This window comes from Dromiciops gliroides, chromosome 3 (genome assembly GCF_019393635.1).
Source record: "Dromiciops gliroides isolate mDroGli1 chromosome 3, mDroGli1.pri, whole genome shotgun sequence".
NCBI lineage: Eukaryota > Metazoa > Chordata > Mammalia > Microbiotheria > Microbiotheriidae > Dromiciops > Dromiciops gliroides.
The window spans coordinates 645,322,662-645,343,996 of record NC_057863.1 but is presented as its reverse complement, the minus strand read 5'-3'; the positions used below and the strand labels follow the sequence as shown (position 1 = coordinate 645,343,996).

The following is a 21,335-nucleotide window of genomic DNA, read 5'->3' as shown; positions in this document are numbered from 1 at the left end:
CTGTGCCATGCCTTTCTCCCCATGAGAAGTCCAAGGACTTCTTTCATGGTTTCCCTTCCTTCCCCTTCCTCTAAATAAACATTCTAACTGCTTTTGTATGCAAGAAGGTGTAATTCTTTAAAGAGGAATTCCTAAGGACCCCAAACCCCTACCCCTTGCCCCCAACCCCATTTTCCCCATGACATTTTGAATGAAATTTCTCCTATTTCTTCTGGCTGTTTTGTGGCTAATATGGTGGAATGCTGATGATTTATATGAATTTGTTTTATATAGCCTGCCACTTTGTTAAGCTTTTAGTAAATGCTTATTGAAGTTAGAAAGGATTTCAGGATAAGAGAGACTATCAGACCTGGGAGGGCCCTTAGAACAGGGAGTGTCAGAGCTAGGAGGACCTTAGAACCTAGAATGTCAGAGCTGGGAGGGCCCTTAGAACAGGGAGTGTCAGAGCTAGGAGGGCCTTAGAACCTACAATGTCAGAGCTGGGAGGGCCCTTAGAACAGGGAGTGTCAGAGCTAGGAGGACCTTAGAACCTAGACTGTCAGAGCCGGGAGGGCCCTTAGAACAAGCGATGTCAGAACTGTGAGCAAACCTCTAACAGGGATTGTCAGGGTTGGGAAGAGACCTAGAATAAGAGAGGTTGGTTACAGCTGGAAAGACCTAGAACACTGAGTGTCAGAGCTGGGAGGCACTTCGGTAATCACGTGATAGAACTCGTTTTAGAGTTATTTTACACAAGGACGACCAGAAAAATGAGTGAACTTTCTAGGGTGAAGCAGCAACCCAAACTGGGTGCGGCCCCTTTAAGAACACTTCCCTCTATCAGGCAGCAAGGACGGAAGTGGTTATTTTTGCCCGCCTCTCTGTGTCCACGTGGTCCGTAGAGGAAGTGACGCGAGGGGAACCCGGGAGCTGCGGAGAGAGGGCGACTTGCAAGGCCGCCGGAGGAGCCGCGGGGTCTTCCAGCCGGTGAGCGGGGAGCGGCGGGGCGCCCGGGGCTGCACGGAGACTGGAGTGGGAGGGGGCCGAAGGAACGGGCCAGGTGTGGGGGTGCAGGGCATGGCCCCGAGGGGGGCGTGATCACAAGGGGGCGTGGCTTGCGCCGGAGCGGGCCCTGCGCGGGGGCGTGGCTTTGCGCGGGGGCGTGGACCCGAGCTGGGGTGGACGCTGCAGCTTCTTCGGGCCGGGGCTGCCCGGGCTGAGTCACCCCGACCCTGGCCTGCCTTTTCCTGCAGAGACCCTCGAGCCGACGCACCCGCGCGGACGGCCGACACCCGGGACCGCCGGGCCAGAGGCATGGTGAGGACTCCGTCGGGGGACCCCCAAGAACGGGCGCCCGGGCATGGGGGGCGAGGGGGAACCGGGAAGGGGCGTCCGAATGCAGGCGCCCAGCGGGGAGTACCCTGGAATGCTTGGGCCCGCATGTGAGGGGGCGGGGGTGGGACCTCGAGTGCAGGCGCTTGGATCTGGGTGATCCACGGAGGAGGGGCTGGGGACCCCGAGGAGCAAACACCCGGCCTAGGGGGGGACGGGAGGGACCCTAGAGTATAGGTGTTAAGCTGTGGGGGGACCATGGAGTGCAGGTGCCTGAAGGGGGGACCTGAGCACAGGTCCCTAGATTTGGGGGAGCCATGGAGTCATGGTGGAGGGAGCTGGGCACTTCGGAGTGCAGACATCCAGTGGAGGGGGATGGGAGGGACCCCAAAGTACAGTAGCTTACCTGTGGGGAGACCCAGGAGTGCTGGTGCCCAAATTGGGGGGAGACCCTGGAGTATGGATTTCAGGATATGGGGGAGCCATAGAAGGGTAGGCACCCACATGCCTGGCTTTGGGAGGAGTACCTCAGAGAAGCTCAGGCTCCTTGCTGTGGGTGGTATTAGAAAATCAGGCCCCAGTGGAGAGAGAAGAGGGCAGGAGTACAAGGTCCTAGCTCCTCTGGGAGGAGGCCACAGTAGAGGGGACCTTGGGGTCCAGGCTTCCAGCTCTGGGTCAGGCCATGCAGGAGATCAGGAGGGGATCTGGGTGGCCAGGCCCCTAGTCCTGGGAGGGGGTGCCCTGTAGTGCAGGCTCAGTAAGGAGGGAGGGAGTCCAGCCTGTCAGCCTCCCCTCCTCCCCCGGCATGCCAGGCCACCACATTGGACTTGAAGTCTAAGGAAGAGAAGGATGCAGAGTTGGACAAACGGATCGAGGCCCTTAGGAAGAAGAATGCAGCCCTGATCCGCCGTTACCAGGTGGGTGGCCAGCTGGCCTTCTCCTGCCCCCCTTTTCTGTGGTTCCATTGGTGCATCTCCCCGCTCTAGCATCTGTCTGTCTGCCTTCCAGGAGATCGAGGAGGATCGGAAGAAGGCTGAGTTGGAGGGGGTGGCCGTGACAGGGCCCCGGAAGGGGCGCCCTGCTGAGAAGGAGAATGTTGCAGTGGACATGGTGACAGGGTCCCCAGTCAGGGTGTGGGGGTTAGGTCCTGGGGGCTGGGGAAGGGAATTCTCAGGGAGTTCTTTGTGGGAGCTGGGCTCTTGGGGTGGGGTCTTGGGTCATATTGCTGATTAGCTCACCTGCTTCCCTTACCTGTCACCTACAGGAGAAAAGTGTGGGCTCAGGCCGCCGGCCTCCCGCCTCTGCCCGGGCCCAGGGGAGCTCTGGGAAGGGGGGCCGCAATGCCTCACAGCGAGGAGGCCGGCCTGGTCTGGGAAGGGGGTCCCGGTACTGGGAAGAAGAAGTGGTGATCTGTGTGGAGCCACCACCAGCACGAAGCGGAGGGGGCCGGGGCCGTCGAGGACGGGGAAGGGGAGGGCCAGCGTACCCTTCTGGGACCAGCATGGCAGCAGGGGATGCCCCAGCCCCAGACAGGAGATCCAAGGTACTCAGTCGTGGGGAGGGCTTCTTCTTCCCAGCTTTCTGTGTCCCTCCATCTCCCAAGAATATGTGTCCCTTCTCCTGGCCAAGGAAGCCCTTCTGTATTCACTGGGGGTCCCACTCCTTTCCATCATCCACAGCGCTCTCTCCATCATCCCATAATCAATACTCTTCAGATTTCCTCTACCGCTGGCTGGCTGCTCCTCTGCTGACTACACTCACGGACCATCGTTCCCCCATCCTTAAAATTCTTCCCTTGAGCCACCTATCCCTGCTAGTTGTTGGCTTGTCTCTCCTTTTGTGGCTAAGCTTCTAGGAAGGCGTCTGCTTCCTCTCCTCTCGCTCTCTTCTCAGCCCCTCACTCTCTGGCTCCCACCTTCCTCACTCCCCCACCCCCAGAGTGACCAGGGGCCTTTTCTCAGGCCTCTCTGCAACCCAGGTGTTGCCCATCAGCCTCTCCTCCTTCATATATTTCCTCTCCTGAGGTTTTCACCACATTACTCTGCTCACTTGTTCAGATCAAATATAAAATCCTGATTGGCTGTGAAAACCTTCCCAGTCTTCCCACACCTCACTTGTCCCTGGCCCCCAGTGCTGTCCACAGCCAGTGACAGCGGCCTCTGTTTGGGCCAGATTTAGTATGGGGGAGAGTTAATTGGGCGGCTCGCCGTAACATTGGGATTCAGAAAATAATGAGTTCTCAGTGCTTGCCTCATAGTGGGCACTTGATAAAATGCTTGTTGATTTGTTAACTTGACACTTAGCCCATTCTCCCCCTCCTTCCCCTCTTGTCCTCTCTTTGTCTTGGATCTCCTGTCCCTTCCTCTGTGTTTCTTCTCTCCTCTCTGTCTCTGAACCATCCAGGAGTGGGAGGAGCGACGTCGTCAGAACATCGAAAAGATGAATGAAGAGATGGAAAAGATCGCCGAGTATGAGAGAAATCAGCGCGTGAGTGGGGCCTGGGAGCGCTGCAGGTGGTGGGGAGCCCTGCTTGGTCCTCAGGGTTACCGACTGACCCCTGCTTCCCCTGAAATCAGGATGGACTGCCTGAAAAGAACCCCGTCCGGAATTTCCTGGATGATCCTCGTCGCAGCGGGCCTCTGCAGGAGTCAGAGCGGGACCGTCGGGAAGGAAGCAGGCGCCATGGGCGGAACTGGGGTGGTGCTGACTTTGAGCGTGTTCGCAGTGGCCTGGAGCAGGAGCGTTATGTGGGTGCTAGAAACTGGGTGGGGATGGGGACTTGGGAAGATCCCAGGGAAGAGCTAGGCCCTGGGCTAGGGGTGGCAGGAATAGGGAGCCTGAGGAGGGGATAAGCCCTGGGCTGGGGAGGGCTGAGGCAAGGGGTAGAGCTCAGGCAGAAAACTTACTGCCAGGCTGACTCCCTGGGCTTGGGGGAGGCTGGCAGAGGGAAACAGGTCTGGGTCCTGGCCTGAAGAATATTGAACCAAGGGGGCTTAGGAGAAGGGGCACAGCAGTGGAACAGAGGGATACTAGGCTCCACGGGGGATGTGTCTCTAATGTTGCTGTTTGTTGGAGAGAGCAGGGTCGTCGGGCAGGACCAGGTGGGGACATGACGCTGTCCATGACGGGCCGAGAGCGGGCCGAATACCTGCGATGGAAGCAGGAGCGTGAGCGTATTGACCAAGAGAGGTTGCAGCGGCATCGGAAACCCACGGGCCAGTGGCGCCGGGAGTGGGATGCTGAGAAGACAGAGGGCATGTGGGTGCTTGTTCCTGTCCTGAGCCACCTCTGCCCCTGCTTGGGGGCTTCCATCCCTTCATCTGTCCCCGCCCTTCTCTTCCTTTCTCATCTCCTGCTCACTTTATTTCCTGGTTCCTTTTTTTTAGTTAACACTTTTTTTTTTAAGTGAGGCATTTGGGGTTAAGTGACTTGCCCAGGGTCACACAGCCAGTAAGTGTTAAGTGGCTGAGGCCGGATTTGAACCCAGGTCCTCCTGACTCCAGGGCCGGTGCTCTATCCTCTGTGCCACTTAGCTGCCTCAATTAACACTTTTTTTAATCAAGGAAAATCCCCCTTCTCTTTCCCCCTTCTCCCCAGCCTCCCCATAGAGAAAGAAAGAAAAGTAAAACCCTTATTACAAAAATATAGTCAAGCAATACAAATTCCTGAATTGGGCATATCCAAAAACCACGTCTGAGTCGACCAGCTCTGTGTTGGCTGAAGTTCTCAAGTCTTTCTAAGTCGTTTGTTTTTCCAATGTTGTTATTGTATCACTTGTTCTTCTGCTTCTCACTTTGCTCTGCATCAGTTCACAGAAGTCTTCCCATGTTTTTCTGAAACCATCCCTTCCTCATTTCTTACAGCACAGTAGCATTCCATGACATCCTTATACCACACCTTGTTCAGCCATTCCCGAGGTGGTGGTCACCCTCTCAGTTTCCAGTTCTTTGATGGTATGAAGAGAGCAGCTATAAATATTTTTGTGCATATAGGTCCCTCTTCTCTTTCTTTGGTCACTTTGTGGTATAGACCTAAGATTGGAATGTATCCCTGAGTCGAAGGGTATACACAGACTATATTTTTGGAAGGAGGTGTAAGGGGCTAAAATTTTAGCTAGTCTGTCTAAAATATCTAATGAGTGGTCACCAATAAATTTTAAGCTTTAGCAGGAGTTTAGACTTTTAAGCATTTATTAAGGAGAACAAGAATTTGGTGAAGAGAGAAAGGCCTAGATTCATCTGTCTATCTTGGGGAGCTATAGTTCTCCTGCTCCGCTCTCCACAAGTCTTGGCTAAAGAGAGTGAGAGCACCAGCCTCACCTCCTCTTCCTCCCACAAGCAAATGTCATTTCCTGACGCCAAAGAAAAGCCACATGTCTTGCCCTCAGGCACCTTCTCCTCATGGCGGAGCTTTCCTACAGTAAGTCTCCAGCAGGTGGTGTCATTCCAATCCTTACAGAGGCATCATTCCAAATTGCTTTCCAGTGTGGCTGAACCAGTTAATGGGCCCCACCTACAAATGTATAATGGGCCTGTTTACCCACAGTCTCTCCAGCATTTATCACTTTTTCTTTTTTTATCAACTTTGATTGGTGTAACATGGAACCTCAGAATTGTTTTAATTTAATTTTCTCTAATTATTAGTGATTTGGTGCTTTTTTTTTCCCCCCAGTGAGGCAGTTGGGGTTAAGTGACTTGCCTAGGGTCACACAGTAAGTGTTGTGTCTGAGGCCAGATTTGAACTCAGGTCCTCCTGAATCCAGGGCCGGTGCTCTATCCACTGCGCCACCTAGCTGCCCCGGTGCATTTTTTTCAAATGGCTATATTGGGGATTTCTTCTGAAAACTGTTTACATTCTTCGACCATCTGTCAATTTTGGGAATGCATTATTCTTATAAATTTGAATCAGTTTCCTATATATCTTAAAAATATGACCTTTGTCAGATGAACTTACTACAAAGATTTTTTTCAGTCGTTACCTCCTTTCTGTTTAATTTTAGTGGTATTTATTGTTTGTGGGAAAAAAACTTTTACATTTTATTTAATCAAAATTGTTCATCTTACCTTCTGTGATTCTTTCTCTAGAGTTCTTCCTCTAACCATTTGCTTTTCTAATTCATTTGTGATGTCACCCTGTATATCTAAATTATGTCCCCATTTAGAACTTGGTCCATGCTATGAGATGTGCAGGTGTAGGCTTCATTACTGCTAGGAGACTTCCCAGTTTTCCCAGCAGTTTTTGCCAAATAGGGAGTTCTTATCCCAGTACTTAGGGTCCATCAGACACTAGGTTACTACGTTCATTACTTCTGTAAGTCGTTCCACTAATTGGGCTTTCTGCTTCTTGCCCCAGTACCGAGTTGTTTTAAGCACTATTGCATTGTGGTATAGTTAGAGAGCTGGTACGGCTAGGCCTCCTTCCTACTTTTTTTTCCTCGTTATTTCTCTTGAGATTCTTTTTTTTTTTTTTGGTGAGGCAATTGGGGTTAAGTGACTTGCCCAGGGTCACACAGCTAGTTAGTATTAAGTGTCTGAGGCCGGATTTGAACTCAGGTCCTCCTGACTCCAGGGCCGGTGCTCTATCCACTGTGCCACTTAGCTGCCCCTCTCTTGAGATTCTTGACCTTTGGTTCTTCCAGATGCACTTTGTTGTTGTTATTTTCTTTCTCTATAAAAGAATCTTTTGGTAATTTGATTATGATAGCACTGAACAAGTAAATTAATTTAGGTTATATTGTCATTTTTGTTATATTGGCTGGGTCCATTCATAAGCAGTTAATATTTTCTCAATTAGTTGGCTTCATTCGTGAAAGAAGTTTTATAATTTTATAGTTCCTGGGTGTGTCTTGGCACACGTAGACTCTCAAGTGTTTTTTGCTGTCTGAAGTTATTGTAAATGGAATTTCTCTTTCTGTCTCTCTCACTACTATTTTGTGTAGGTTATATAGAGGAATGCAGGTAGTTGATGTGGGTTTATTTGATAATTCTGCAACTTTGCAGAAGTGGTAAATTTTTTCAATTAATCTTTTAGTTGACTTTTCTTGTGGGGGGCAGGGCAATGAGGGTTAAGTGACTTACCCAGGGTCACACAGCTAGTAAGTGTCAAGTGTCTGAGGTCGGATTTGAACTCAGGTCCTCCTGAATCCAGGCCTGGTGCTTTATCCACTGCGCCACCTAGCTGCCCCCTTAGTTGACTTTTAAGTCCTCTAAGTAAACCATCGTGTCACCTATAAAAAGGGCTAATTTTGTTTCTGTTTTGTCTGTTCTTAGTCCTTCGCCTTCTTGTTCTCTTAGTGCTATAGCTAGCATTTCTTATACTGTGAAATATTAACGGTGATAACGGACATTTTTGTTTTACTCGACCTTGTCAGAAGGGCTTCTAATCTGTTATCTCTATTACATACAGTGGCTTTTGGTTTTAGATAGACGTTACTTATATTAAGATTCACTTATTATTTTGGCTGCCTAGAGTTTTTAATAGGAATTGTATCGTCAAAAGCTTTTGCTGAAATTATTGACATAAACATAAGTTTTTTGTTATTCTTGTTATTAATATGGTCCGTTATGTTTATAGTTTTCCTCATATTGAATTAGCCTTGCCTTCCTCATATAAATTCAAACTGGTCATAGTGTATAATCTTTGTGATATGTTACTGTAGTCTCCTTGTTCTAATATATTTATTTAAAATTTTGTATCAGTATTCATTAGGGATATTGGTCTATAATTTTTGTCTGTTTTGACTCTTCTTGGTTTAGATATCAAGGCCATTTTTCTGGCATAGAAGGAATTTGGTAGGATTTTTTCTTTTACTATTTTTTTTTCCAAAAAGCTTTTCTAATATTGGAATTATTATATTAGAATTGTATAAAGGTTTGATAGAATTCATTTGTGAATCCATCTGTTCTCCAGAATTTTTCTTTTGGAGCTTATTTGGAGTTGTTTCATTTCTTTTTCTGAGATTGTGTTTGACTAATCTGAGCATTTTATCTTTTTGTAAAAATTCAACCATTTCATTTATATCATGAAGATTTTGGGGGATATATAATTGTTGTGTTTTTGTTTTGTGTTTTTTTGGTGGCGCATTGAGGGTTAAGTGACTTGCCAGGGGTCACACAGCTATTAAGTGCCAAGTATTTCAGGCTAGATTTGAACTCAGGTCCTCTTGAATCCAGGACTGGTGTTTTATCCACTGTGCTACCTAGCTGCCCCCAGGGGTATATAATTGAACAAAATAATTTCTAATAATTTACTTTCTTCATTTGTTATGAATTCACCATTTTCATTTTTGATACTGACGATTTGTTTTTCTTCGTTTTTAAAAATCAAATTGCTTAATGTTTCATCTATTTTGTTTAAAAAAAAAAGCTCCTACTTTTATTTAGCAATTCACTGGGGCTTTTGCTTTCATTTTGTAATATCCCTCTTTTATTTTCAGGATTTCTATTTTGGTGTTTAATTGTGGTTTACACATTTTTTTAGTTGCATGCCTAGTTAGTTGATCTGTTCTTTCTTTTATTGATAAAACTATTTAGAGATACAAATCTTCCCCTAAGGACTGCTTTGGCTGCATCCCCAAAATCTTGGTATGTTATTTCATTGTTGTCATTAACTTCAATGAAATTATTAATTGTTTCTGTGGTATGTTATTTCACTCATCCATTCTTTAGGATAATTATTTAGTCTCTAATTTTTAATAGTTTCTTCAGTGGCCCTTTATGAGTATACTTTTATTGCATTGTGGCTTGTAAAAGAAGCTTTTAATATTTCAGGTTTTTTTCATTTGTGAGGTTTTTAATGTCCTCTAAATAGTCAATCTTTGTAGATTATACACACAGCTGAGAAATATGTACACCCATTTAATAATCCCCATGTGTCTATTGTTTCTAACTTGTCTAAAATCCTATCCAGGGACTTTTTTGGTTTTTGCCTAGATTTATGTAGGTCAGATAAATAATATGTAATAAGGTTATTTTTGATGTTGCTTTGTCTGAAATCTTAATTGCTTCCCCTGCATTTTTTTACTTCAGCTGAAACCCAATAGGTTTTGCTTCAGGCCCTTATTTTAAGTCTGTGAGAATCTTTATGTTTCAAGCATGTTTCTTATAAACAACATATTGGTGTATTCTGCTTTGTAATCCATTCTTTTCCATTTTAATGGGTGAATTAATCCCATTTATCTTCATAATTATGATTATTAATTACTTATTTGATTCTATCCTGTTCTCTTATGCTTTCCCCTCTCTTTGCTGTTCCTCATTCTCTACCCTCTCTGCTACCGCACCCCTTTATGTCTTTTTTTTATTTTATTTTTTTTTGCAGGGCAGTTGGGGTTAAGTGACTTGCCCAGGATCACACAGTTAGTAAGTATCTGAGTCCAGATTTGAACTCAGGTCCTCCTGAATCCAGGGCCAATGCTCTATCCACTGTGCCACCTAGCTGCCCCCACTGCACCCCTTTATGAAGAAGAGGGTAGTAAGAGACCAGTACCAGTGCTTGAGGCTGGATGAAATCTACCTCTCTTTCTTCAGCTCTCTTCACTGTCGCACAGCTCAGTCACAGATGTTTATCCTTTCTTCTCTTTTAAAACCCCTCTTTGTGATCCATTTTCCATAATTAGAGTTTGTTTTTCTTAGGAATAACCCTTCTTATTCTCACCTTGACCTTCTATTTCCTTCATGTTTCCTTATTGAATGAAATATATTTCTGCACTGACTTGTATATGTGTGTTCTTCCCTCATTTGACCAGTTCAAATGAGAGTTAAGTTCAAATGTTGCCTGTTGTCCCCACTCTTCCCTCCTTGTTTGTATAGTCTTCTATTCATTCATCCAATTATGTAAGATAATCCAATTCCCTTCCTGCTCTCTATGCCTCCCTTACCTTTATTCTTTTAGGATCATCAAAACATCATAGAAACACTCACAGGTCCTCTGTCTTATATGACTGCTAATGATTCTCCTAATGAGAAAAGATTCAGAGTAGACACTATCATCTCTCCATATTAGAATGCAAACAGTTTATCCTCATTTAGTGTATTATGATTAGCTTGATTCCTGTGTTTGTATTTCTTTGAAAGTCCTTTATTTCATTAAAGGTCCATTTTTTTTTTCCAGTAGGATTTGCTGTGTTTCGCTGAGTAAGTTATTCTTGGTTGTAAACCTGTATCTTTTTCCTTCTGTAACATCATATTCTAAGCTTTCCATTTCTTTATAGTGCTGTCTGCTAAATTTTTTGTAATCCTGCCTGTATATCCTTAGTATTTGAATTCTTTTTTTTCTGTGTGTTTACAAGTGTTTATCTTTGACCTGAAAGATCTGAATTTTAAATGTAATATTCCTGGGAACTTTTATTTTGGAGTTAACTTTTTCCCTCCATTAAATTTTTTTTTTAATGAGAAAAATCCACTTTCTCTTCTTCCCTTGCAATTGATAAAGAAAAACAAAACTCTTGTTATAAACATGTATAGTTAAGCAAAACAAATTCCCAAATTGATAATGTCAAAAAAATTTCTAATTCTGCTCTGTAAGTCTTTACCCCTCTGTCAGAAGGTGGTAGCATTTTTCATCGTGAGTCCTCTGGAATCATCATTGGTTATTATGCCAGTCAGAGTTCCTAAGCCTTTCAAAGTTGTTTGTCTTTTGAATGTTGCTGTTCCTGTATAAATTGTTCTGCTGGTTCTTCTCACTTTACTCTGAATCCATTTATCCAAGACTTCCCAGGTTTCTCTGAAACTATCCTCTTCAGTATTTCTTTTAGCATAGTAGTATTCAATCAGATTTATATATCATAACTTGTTTAGCCATTCCAAATTGATGGGAGCTCCCTCAGTTTCCAATTCTTTGCCACCATATATAGAGCTACTATTAATATTTTTGTATATCCTTAAAGTTTGATTTGCTTAGAATTAATCTTTTCCTTAAGTTACTCTTCCTCTTCTTCGCCCTTCTTACCTTTTCCTCCTGTTTCCCTGTTGAATGAAATGTATTTCTATTCCCATATGTATAAATGTGTTCTTTCCTTTGATATGATAATATGAGAATGAGAGTCAAATGTCAGTCACTTGCCCCCACCCCTTCCTCATTGTTTGTATAAGCTTCTACTTGTATACCCTAATTATATGAAATAATTATATAAAATAATTTACTTGTATACCCTAATTACATGAAATAATTTTTCCTAACCTTTCTCTCCCCCTGTCTTCCCTATTTGTTTTCCCTTCCCTTTCCATTCCTCTTTTAAGATCATTCAGATATAACAAATAACTCTCCCAGGCTAATTAGACTGCTTCAGTGATCTCTGATGATAGGATTCAGAAGGGACATATCTATCATCTCCCTCATATTTGAATGTGCATTCTAATTAGGATTACATTCATTAGTTTATCTCCATTTAGTCCTTTATGATTTTTCTATTACCTTTTTGTGGTTTTCTTCACTCTTGTGTTTTAATTTTACAAAGCTCATTTTTTTTTAATCAGACACGTTTGGAAGTTCTCTATTTCACTAAAAGCCCTTTTTTCCCCTTGTAAGATTATATTCGGTTTTCTGGGTAAGTAATTTTTCTTTTGCATTCTTCAAGATTTTGTTCCAAGCTCTCTTTGCTCTTTATAGTGATGACTGTTATATCTTGTGTGATCCTGACTTTGGTTGCTTGGCACCACAGTTGTATCTGGCTGCTTGAAGTATATGTGTTTGTATTTTGTTTTGTTTTGAATCTAGAAAGTCTTGGATTTTGGCTGTGATGTTCCTGAGAGTTTTCATTTTGTGATTTCATTTAGGAGTTGACAGATTCTATTTTCCTTTTGCCTTCTCCTTGCCCTAAGAGATATGAGCAATTTTATTTTATGATTTTTTGAAAATATGAGGACTAGAATTTGGTGGGGGGGAGTATCAAGGCTTTCAGCTCGTCCATTGATTCTTATAACCAATGGGGACACTTAATTATTTTTGCTATGAAATAAGTTAGATCTCTTTTTTTAGCTTTTTGACTTTAATATTTCTTTGTCCTCATGGCGTCATCAACTTCTCTTTGGTCCATTCTCATTTTCAGGGAGTTTGTTTTCTGGGCAAGATTTTGTACCACTTGTTGTCAAGCTGTTAATTACCTTTCCAATTAATTTTTCCACAGCTCTCATTTCTTTTTCATTTTTCCCCCTCTAGTCTTCTCATTTTATTGACAAAAACATTTTAAAATCTTTTTCTAAACTTGCTTAAATATCTTCAAGGAATTCTGGTTGAATTTGTGTCCAGACTATGTTTTTATCTGAAGCTTTCCTTTTAGACATTTTGGAATCATTCTCTTCTGAGTTTGTGTCTAGAGCCTTTCAGTTACCATAATAGCTCTTTTGTGATGAGATCCCAGACTTTATGTAAGGGCCAGGATCTGTGTCCTTCTGGAGGGAATATCTGAGCTGGCTTTGCTGTTGTTTTCTCGGGAGTATTGGGTGTTATATGCCAGGTTTGGGGGGACAGTTCAAGATGGGGACCTGCAAGCTTTCAGTGCCCCCACAGTGGGCTCATCACTAGCCTCTTGGTCTCGGCTCTGCAAGGTCCTGACCTGGGCTTGGGTCTGAGCTACAGATCTGTGGGCTTGCTGTACTCGGCTACTATTAGTTGTCTGGAAAGCCCTACTGCTTCAGAGTGAAAGAACTGTAGGCTTCCCTTTGGCCTGGCATTCCTCAGCAGTCTTCTGAGTGGACTGGCAGCCAGAGCCAAGACCCTTCTCCCTCACAGCATCTGAGCCACATGGCTCCTGCTTGCTCCAGAACTTGCCCATTATTTGGTCCCAACCCAAGTCATGCAGCTGCTTTTCACCTTGGAACACCACCCACGGGCACAGTGTGCCCTGGATCTGTGACCTTGGACTAGGAAGAGTAAGAGCTGCCAGGCAGCCCCTGTTATTGCATCCTACACAAGTCCGGACCCTTCTGAGCCAGATCTGGGGCCTCCCTGTATGGGAACACTTTTCAGCATGTTCCTAGCTTGGCCCCAAGCCCAGTGTCCACTGACCTCGCTGTCTACTGCCCTATGCCAGCAAAGACCAGGAAAATGACTCTGTGATTTTTTTCCTTGGATTTCTTGATCAGGATTTGGCCTGGTGTATTTTCTAGACCTGTTTGGAGGAGGTGTTGGCAGAGGGAGGAGGTCACCAGTCTCCTTGCTATTTTACCTTCTTGGCTCCACCCCCTGTCCTTTTCCAGTAGAATCTTGATTTTTTATAAGTAAGTTCTTATTGTTACATTTTGGTTTTTTACAACACTGTAGCTTTCCCCAGCGTCTCTCCTCCATCCCATGTAACAAGTAGTATTTTTTTTTTTTTAGTGAGGCAATTGGGGTTAAGTGACTTGCCCAGGGTCACACAGCTAGTAAGTGTTAAGTGTCTGAGGCTGGATTTGAACTCAGGTACTCCTGACTCCAGGGCTGGTGCTCTATCCACTGCGCCACCTAGCCTGCCCCAACAAGTAGTATTTTTTAAGACATAAGAAAAAATACAAAGAAAAAAAAAAACATAACATGGTACATCAAACAATTCTGAAGAGAGGAGCAGTGGTCCATACAAGACTTGTGTACTTCCTCACCTCTGAAAAGGGGTGGGAGAGTCTGGGGGCCATGTTGGTTCTTTTAATTTGTTGGTGAGTGATTCTTTCCATTGACATTTTTGTTGTCGTGGTGAATATTATTTTCTTAGTTTCTTCCCTCTGCATCAGTTTATGGAGATTTTTCTGTGCTGCTCTGTGTCACTCTCATTTATCATTTCTTTCAACAGTCATCTTCCATTACATTCATGTACCACAAAGTTTTTTTAGCCATTCCCCCTCTATAGGCATCAGACTTTGTTTCCATTTCTTTGCTATTACAAAAAGTGCTGCTATAAATTATTTGGTATAAATCAGGGCTTTCTTTTTAATCTCTGGCCACTTTGTGGTAAAAACTAGTCATGGAACCTCTGGGTCAAACGGCATGAACATTTTTAGTCTCCCAGATTTCTTTCCAAAATGGTCGCACCAATTCACAGCTTCACCAACAATGTACTAGTGTTCCTATTTTTTCCACAACCTGACATTGACTCTTTCCATCATTTGTCATCTGTTTTCATTTGTATTTTTCTTATTATTAGTGATTTGGAACATTCTTTCATGTGATTGTTAATAGTTTGCAACTCTTCTGAGAATTATTTCTTATCCTTTGACCAGTCATCTCTTGGGGAATGGCTGTTGGGGGTGTGTGGTGCCCACATGCATGCGTGTGGGGCATACACATATAATCATGTATGTATGTGTACATATGTGTTTACACCAATATATTCCTGTTACTTATTTTTCTTAGATACCAAACCCTTATCAGAGAATTTGATAGGTTTTTTTTTCCCATCTATTACTTCTTTCTCGTCCTAGATATATCAGTTTGTCTATGCTTTTCATTTTCATATAAGCCAAAGTATCTGTTCTTTTGTCATTTTTTAATTTTTAATTTTGTCTTTTGTTTGATTATGAATACATCTTCTACCCATACCTGGGAGAGGGCATATACCTATTTCTCTTCTAATTTTTTTATAGTTTGTTCTTTAATATTAAGGTCATGTATCTATTTAGAATAATGTAGAATATGGTGTAAGGTGTTAGTCTAAGCCTAATTTCTAACAGACTACTTTCTAGTTTTCCCAGCAGTTTTTATCAAATATGGAGTGCTTTCCTAAGTAATTTATGTTTTCCTTTGTATCATAATCCATTCATCTTTAAAAAATAAGTTTTTATTGATCCTTTGTCTCAAGTCCATTGATTTCTAATTACTTCTTGATCTATTTTTAGTTGTTTTTTGATATTAAATACCTTAAATTTTCTTTTCAGTCTTCTAACATTGTTTTCAATATGTCTTATTGTCTCATGGGATGATTAGTTTATAATTTGGTCCTAATTTTCAAGGATTTTGTTGCTTGGGTAAGGTTTTGTATCTCTTGTTCCCATCTCTTGTTATCTTTCTAATTCTTCCATAATTCTCGTTTTCCCTCTAGTATTCTCATATCTTTTCCAATTCTTTCCTTTAGTGCTCTCATTTAATTTATGAAATAATTTCTCTTTATCATCTCTTCCAGGAATTCTGGTTGAACTTGTTTCCAAGCTATGTTTTTCTTTTCTTTTCTTTTTTTTTTAAATTAAAAAAAAAATTTTTTTAGTGAGGCAATGGGGGTTAAGTGACTTGCCCAGGGTCACACAGCTAGTAAGTGTTAAGTGTCTGAGGCTGGATTTGAACTCAGGTCCTCCCGACTCCAAGGCCAGTGCTTTATCCACTGCCACCTAGCTGCCCCTATGTTTTTCTTGCAGACCTGCTTGTATATCTTTTCGAGTAAATTTTTTTCTGGATTTGTATCTTGAGCAACCCTATAACCATGAATAGCTCTTCATGGTGGCATTTCTTTTTTGTTTGATCCTTCTTCCAGTCTTTCTGACTTGGGCTCTCTGTTAAGGCTAGACTGTGCATTTCTGTGCTTGGTCCTATTTTGTATCCTTTAGGGTCTAATCTCAGAGTGTTGTGTTATTTCAGGAGGGACACCTCAGCCTGGGGACCTGCGAACTGTCAGCAAACTCAGAATGGTCTGTTCTAGGGCCGAGTTTGAGCTCTGTTCCTTCTCTCTGCTCTGCAGGGGTCCTTACCTGTGAGCCATAGGCCTGTGAGTTTGCCCCTGGCTGGAGCTCCACTAGATTGGTTACTCCCTGACTCAGTCATAATTGGCCCTCTGCTGGATGACTGGCAGAATTGCAGGCTCTCCTTTGGTCTGGGCTTCCTGTTATTTTGCTGTAGATTTCAGAGCAGGCTGGGGCCTGGGTCTGGGACCCCATTCCTTCTCTGGCATCAGAGCCACACAGCTGTGGGATTCTAGACTGTCCTTCTGGGTGAGCCTCGGTGCTCTTCCCACACACAGCTATGGCTCTGTGGGCTGGACTTCTGGCCATACCTGGTCCCGCTGTCTGCTCTGCAGGCTTCTTGGTCTCCCGCCTTGTGCTGACCTGGGATGGAAAAGCGAATGTTGACATTCCCAGTCTGGTCTTGGCCTAGTGTTTTATCTAGATCCTTTTGGAGTAGTCATGGGGAAGAGCTGGGCTTTCCCAGCATCTTGGTGGGGCTTCCTGGTCCCTTTTTCGTCTCTTTTCACCTCCCTGCCTGCCCCTTTATTTTCTCAGCCTTCCTATCCTTCTCACCTTCATGTCTCTCTCCTCTTTTTCCCATTTCTCTTCTTGCTTCTCTGCTCTGTCTTCATCTCCTGGCTGCTTTCTACCATCTCCCACACCTTTGACTTTATATTGTGTTGCTCTGTCCTGCCTTCTCCCACTAACATTTTCACTTGTTACATCGGATCCTCTTCCCTTCAGGTTCAAGGATGGCCCTAGCTCTGTCTCAGAGGCACCTACACATCATGGTGAGACCTGGGGTGGCCTCCTAATCCCTGGGCCCCAGAGCGATGGATATGGGGAGAAGGGAGGGAGGGAGGACTTGGTTCTGGGGTGGGGAGGAGGCAGGTTGAGGGTCTTTTCTCTACCCAGCCCCTTCTCCCCACAGACGGAGGGCAGTAGCCGGACCCCCCAAACCCCAACCTTTGGAGACTTCTTGCCCCAACACAAGACAGTGTCCGGCAGCCGTAGATAAGAAGGAAGACAAGCCGTCCCAGGGCCAAGGGACCTCCTCGGGGCTACAGGTGGGAATCTTCTCACTGATTCATTGTTTCTGCCCATGCTCAGTCCCCAGAAGCTGGCTAGTCCTGGGATCTCCATTTCCAGCCTCTGGAAGAAATGGAGCTTTAGTAATAACAGCCCCAGCCCAGGGCCAACAGAGGCCCCGCCCTTGGTGTTTGCTCCCATCTCCCTCCTGTCATTCTCTCTTCTCTCCACTGACTCATGCTGATTGCCCCTAGCCACCATGATGACCGATGGGAGCCCAAGGAGGAGGAAGAGGAAGTACCTGTCACTCCCCAGGAGAAAACCTCCAGTCCCAGAGCCACAGGTAGAGGAGGAGAGAACACCCCAGTTTTCAAGGTGCTGCCAGTCTTGGGGAGGGCGCTGGGAATGAGTAAGGGACAGAGAAAGACCTAGGCCTGCTTTGCACTTCTTACCCAGCAGCCTCAGCCCCCAAGTGCAGCTCCAGAGCCCTCAGCTCCAGAGGAAGGCCCAGCTACTGCTGAAGAGGATGAGGACCAGTGGGAGGATGTAAGTGGTGAGGATGAGGAAGGGGAGGATGAAGAAGATGGAGACTCTGGGGAGGAAGAGGAGGAGGAGGAGGAGGTAGAGACAGAAGAGGAAGAGGATGAGGAAGAGGAAGAGGAGGATGAGCAGCAGGCAGGGGCTAGTGGCTCAGGGCAAGCCCCAGGACCTAAGCAGGGGAGTCCTGTGGAGGACCGTGCCGAATCCCAGCCAGCTCCTGCGTCAGCCGGCAGCCCCTTCTCCCCTTCTGGAGGCCACCAGCCGGTGTCTGACTGGGGAGAGGAGATGGAGCAGAGCTCTCCCCGAGCCACCCTCTCTGATGCCGGCTCCAGCCCTGGTGCCACCCCCCCAGGGGCCGGCAAGTGAGTGGCCAGCAGGTTGCCGGCCAGATCCAGCTCCCATCCATGTTGACCTTGTCCCATGGGCCCCAGTCCAAGCTGTGTGTGGGTGGGAGGGATCACTTCTCCAGATCATTCCGTCCTGCTCCCTCCCCACAACCCCCACGGTCAAGTTTTGGGTCCCTCAGCCTGCTGACTGATGGGGAGGTGGAGTGGGGGAGGGGAAGGGGGCTGGTGCCCTCAGGGAGTGGGGGTGGTGGATTCATCCCTTCCAGGTGCGGGTCACTTTCCCTAATGCTTGGATTCCTTGCCCCTGTGGTATGGAGGGAAAGGGTCTCATCCCTTTTCTTCTCCCTGTGTTCCCTCCCCCTCAAACCTTAATAAAGCAGATTGTAAATAAACGTGGATGCTTTCTCTGGCCCTGCTTTTGGGGATTTCGTGGGCCCAATTTCGGGCTTAGGTGGTGGGAGGCTTGGGCTCCACTATGCTTGTCTTCATTCATTCCTTCCTTCGTTCATTCGTTCATTCATTCATTTTTGTGTTCGTTCATTCGTTCGTTCATTCATTCACTGTGGCTCCAGGTCCCCCCCCCCCCTCCTTCCGCGTCAGCCTGAAGGGCTAGAACCTGGAGGATGGAGACAGGGGAAGGGCTTGGGGTGCTTGTTTCCGGGGGACAGGGGAGGGTGGAGTGACGCAGGCGAGGGACCTGAAAGAGACCCCCAAGTGGGCGGGCCCGATTAGGAGCCGGAGGGTGGGGGCGGGCTTGGAGAAGCGGGTGGGGGCGGGGCTGGGGGCGGGGCTCGGGGGCGGGCTCCGAAGGCTGCGGGGCCTCGGCATCGGGATCGGGATTGGGATCGGGAGCGGGGTCGGGAGCGGGCGCGTGCGGAGCAGCGGTCCGGGCTCCCCGCAGGGATGCGCGGCGGCGGCAGCTCGAGCGGCGGCGGCGGCTGCGGCGGCGGGGCCTCGGAGCCCGAGCCGGGGTTCGAGAACGTGGGGAGCGAGGCTCCCGCGGGCCGCTGGCTGCGCCTGGCGCCCGTGTGCGCCTACTGCGTGTGCGTGTCGCTGGCCGCCGCGCTGCTGGCTGCCTACTATGGGCTCGTGTGGGCCCCCGCGGCGCCCGCCCGCCTCGCCGCCAGCCCCGTGCCCCCGGGCGCCTGCGTCCGCCCCCCGGCCCCCGGGCCCTCCTGCAGCCCCGCGGCGCCCGCCGCCCTCGCCGCCCCCGCAGCCGCGGGCCAGGCGTCCGGGCCCCGCTCCCCCCCGCAGCTGCCGCCCGGTGGATCCCGCGCCCGGAGCCGCCGCTCCGCCGCCGCTGGAGCCGACCGAGCCGCGGCCGCGCCACGAGCCCCGGGTAGATAGACGAGGCGTCGGCGCGCGCCCCGGGCCCGGGTCCGGGGCCGAACCGAACCCCATCCCCGCCTGCCCGCTGCCGGCCGCTGGAGTCCTGGGCCTCGGCAACCGCCGGACGTGTCGCCTGGACCGCTGCTTCCGGCCGCTCCCGCCGGGCTCCGGACGAGGACTCCTAACGCGGCGATCCGGACGGCGCGCCCTCCCTCCATTCCCCCCTCACTCGCGGATCGCCTCCCGGACACCCCTGCCCAGATTGTGCACATCTCCACGCGCCCGGACACCCCTTCCCAGATGTGCGCATTCCCATCTCCCCTCCCAGATGTGCACCTCTCTTCCCTCCCCCACCCCCCCCGACATCCCCCTCCCTGATGGGGGCTCTCCACTCCAGATGTGCTCTTTCCCTCTCCCCCACCCCACCCCAGATGTGCAGGCCCGGCGCAAAGGGGGATAGGGAAGGAGGGGGGGGGCGGCTGCCCCCAAGCCGCTCCTGGCCTTCTGAGATGGCAGCTCCCCCCCCTCGGCACGGGGGGGGGGGGCTTTTCGTCTACACAGCGGGGCCCTCGGGGCCCCAGGAGCCTCGCAGATGACCAGCCTCAACCTCCCTGAATGGGAGGCCACCGGAGCCTCTTGGACCAGTACCTCCCGTGGTGACTTCCCTGCCTCGTCTAGCCTTCCCGTCTGGGGGTGTGTGTGTGTGTACGTGTGTGTATATGTGTGTGTTTCCTATTTTGGAAATAAACTCATCCATTCCTGCTGTTCTGTGTGTGAGCTAGCTCTATATCTACGCCGCCAGGGTCTGGGAGGGGGCTTTCTACCGTTTGCTGTCATCTCCTAGCAGGGGGAAAAGATGCCATTTTCTAGTCTTTGGCCCTTTTCTCTGGTCTGGATGGGATTTGGATGGGTGTTAGCCTGAGATTTGGGGGCTCAGCACCTCATTCTGCTTGGGGTTAGGGCTGGGCAGGAGAGCTGGTGAAAGCTGCGAGGATAGAAACAAGGGATGCGAGGGGCCCGGTTAGATCCGGGGAAGCAGGCAGGATTACAACGCAATGTCCATGTTGGGGGCGATTGCTGACGACTACGCCAGGCCTGATGGGGGGTCGGACAATAAAGGAAGGACTTCCTGTGCTCTGCCTGGTGGGAGATGGGCACCGGAGAGCGCCATCCTTCCAAGGCCTCCCAGCTACCTGATGCTGCCTTCTCACTTTCACCACCTGATCATCTTGACCAGAATATGTGCTTAGAGATCTCCAAGGGGAGAGGAAACCTTGCCGTGCAATAAATTGTAAAATCTGTCTCGTATCAGCGGATGAAACAGCTCGAATAAACTGGGAAGATTTACTGTTCAACAAGTGAAACAAGAAACGGGCTCCTCTGCTGCTGTTGAAGGTGGAAGGCTGGCATGGCGTCCAGCTTCTTGGAGGAGAAAACTGGAAGCCCATTGGGATGCCTGCCCCTCCCCCCCTCCCTCCTCCCTCCTCCCTCCTCCCACGCAGACCCCTCCCCCCTTCCCCCATCACCTGTTGCGTTAAAGAAGTGTTTCACCAGGAAACCTGAGGGAAGGGCATAGCAATTGTTTTAAGTGGTAGGGGAGGGCAAAAGGGGGTGGCCCTGGGGCACGTCTATCTGATGAGAAGTCACCAAAATGCGGTGTGGCGATTTTAGCTTGGGGAAAATCGCTAAACCTCTCTGGGCCTCTGGGCTGCGCACGAAGCACACAGCCCACCAGACTAAGCGTGTGGTGCAGTCTCTGGAGGGTCCCTCCCAGCCCCAAGCACCCATTCCTAACAGGTGTAAGCAGTATATTCCATTGATTGTACATCGGGCACCCAGGGAATTTAATTTTTTTTATTTTTCACAAATTACAAAGGAAATTATTTTTATTCATCAAACGAAAGAAACAACTGATTTTTTAAAGTAACTAAGCTTTATTTAAAAGACAAACTTTAAAAATATTGCTGATTTTAAAAAAAGATATTAGGGTCTACCTAGATACAGCCGATTTTCCTGGAGAATGGACAGTTTGTCTCTGAGGCAGATAAAGCTGCCTTCATGCCCTCCATGCACATTTGTCACTGTTCAGTCACTGTTCAGTTGTCCCTTCTCCCCCCCACCCCTCCCAGGGCATCTCCATTTTGTGTGTGTGTGTGTG

The 21,335-nt window shown here is 47.6% G+C and overlaps 1 protein-coding gene across 1 annotated transcript; it reads left to right on the top strand.

The window, feature by feature from the left end:
* Positions 1–858: 858 nt before the first annotated feature.
* CCDC9 (coiled-coil domain containing 9) lies at positions 859–18,244 on the top strand. The gene is given in 13 exon segments (XM_043998221.1): positions 859–966; positions 1,233–1,296; positions 2,124–2,228; positions 2,320–2,421; positions 2,576–2,854; positions 3,715–3,798; positions 3,888–4,058; positions 4,394–4,569; positions 16,677–16,947; positions 16,950–16,999; positions 17,216–17,279; positions 17,281–17,304; positions 17,421–18,244. Coding segments are annotated over 12 exon segments (1,776 nt in total). The 5' UTR covers positions 859–966; positions 1,233–1,293; the 3' UTR covers positions 17,868–18,244.
* Positions 18,245–21,335: the final 3,091 nt, after the last annotated feature.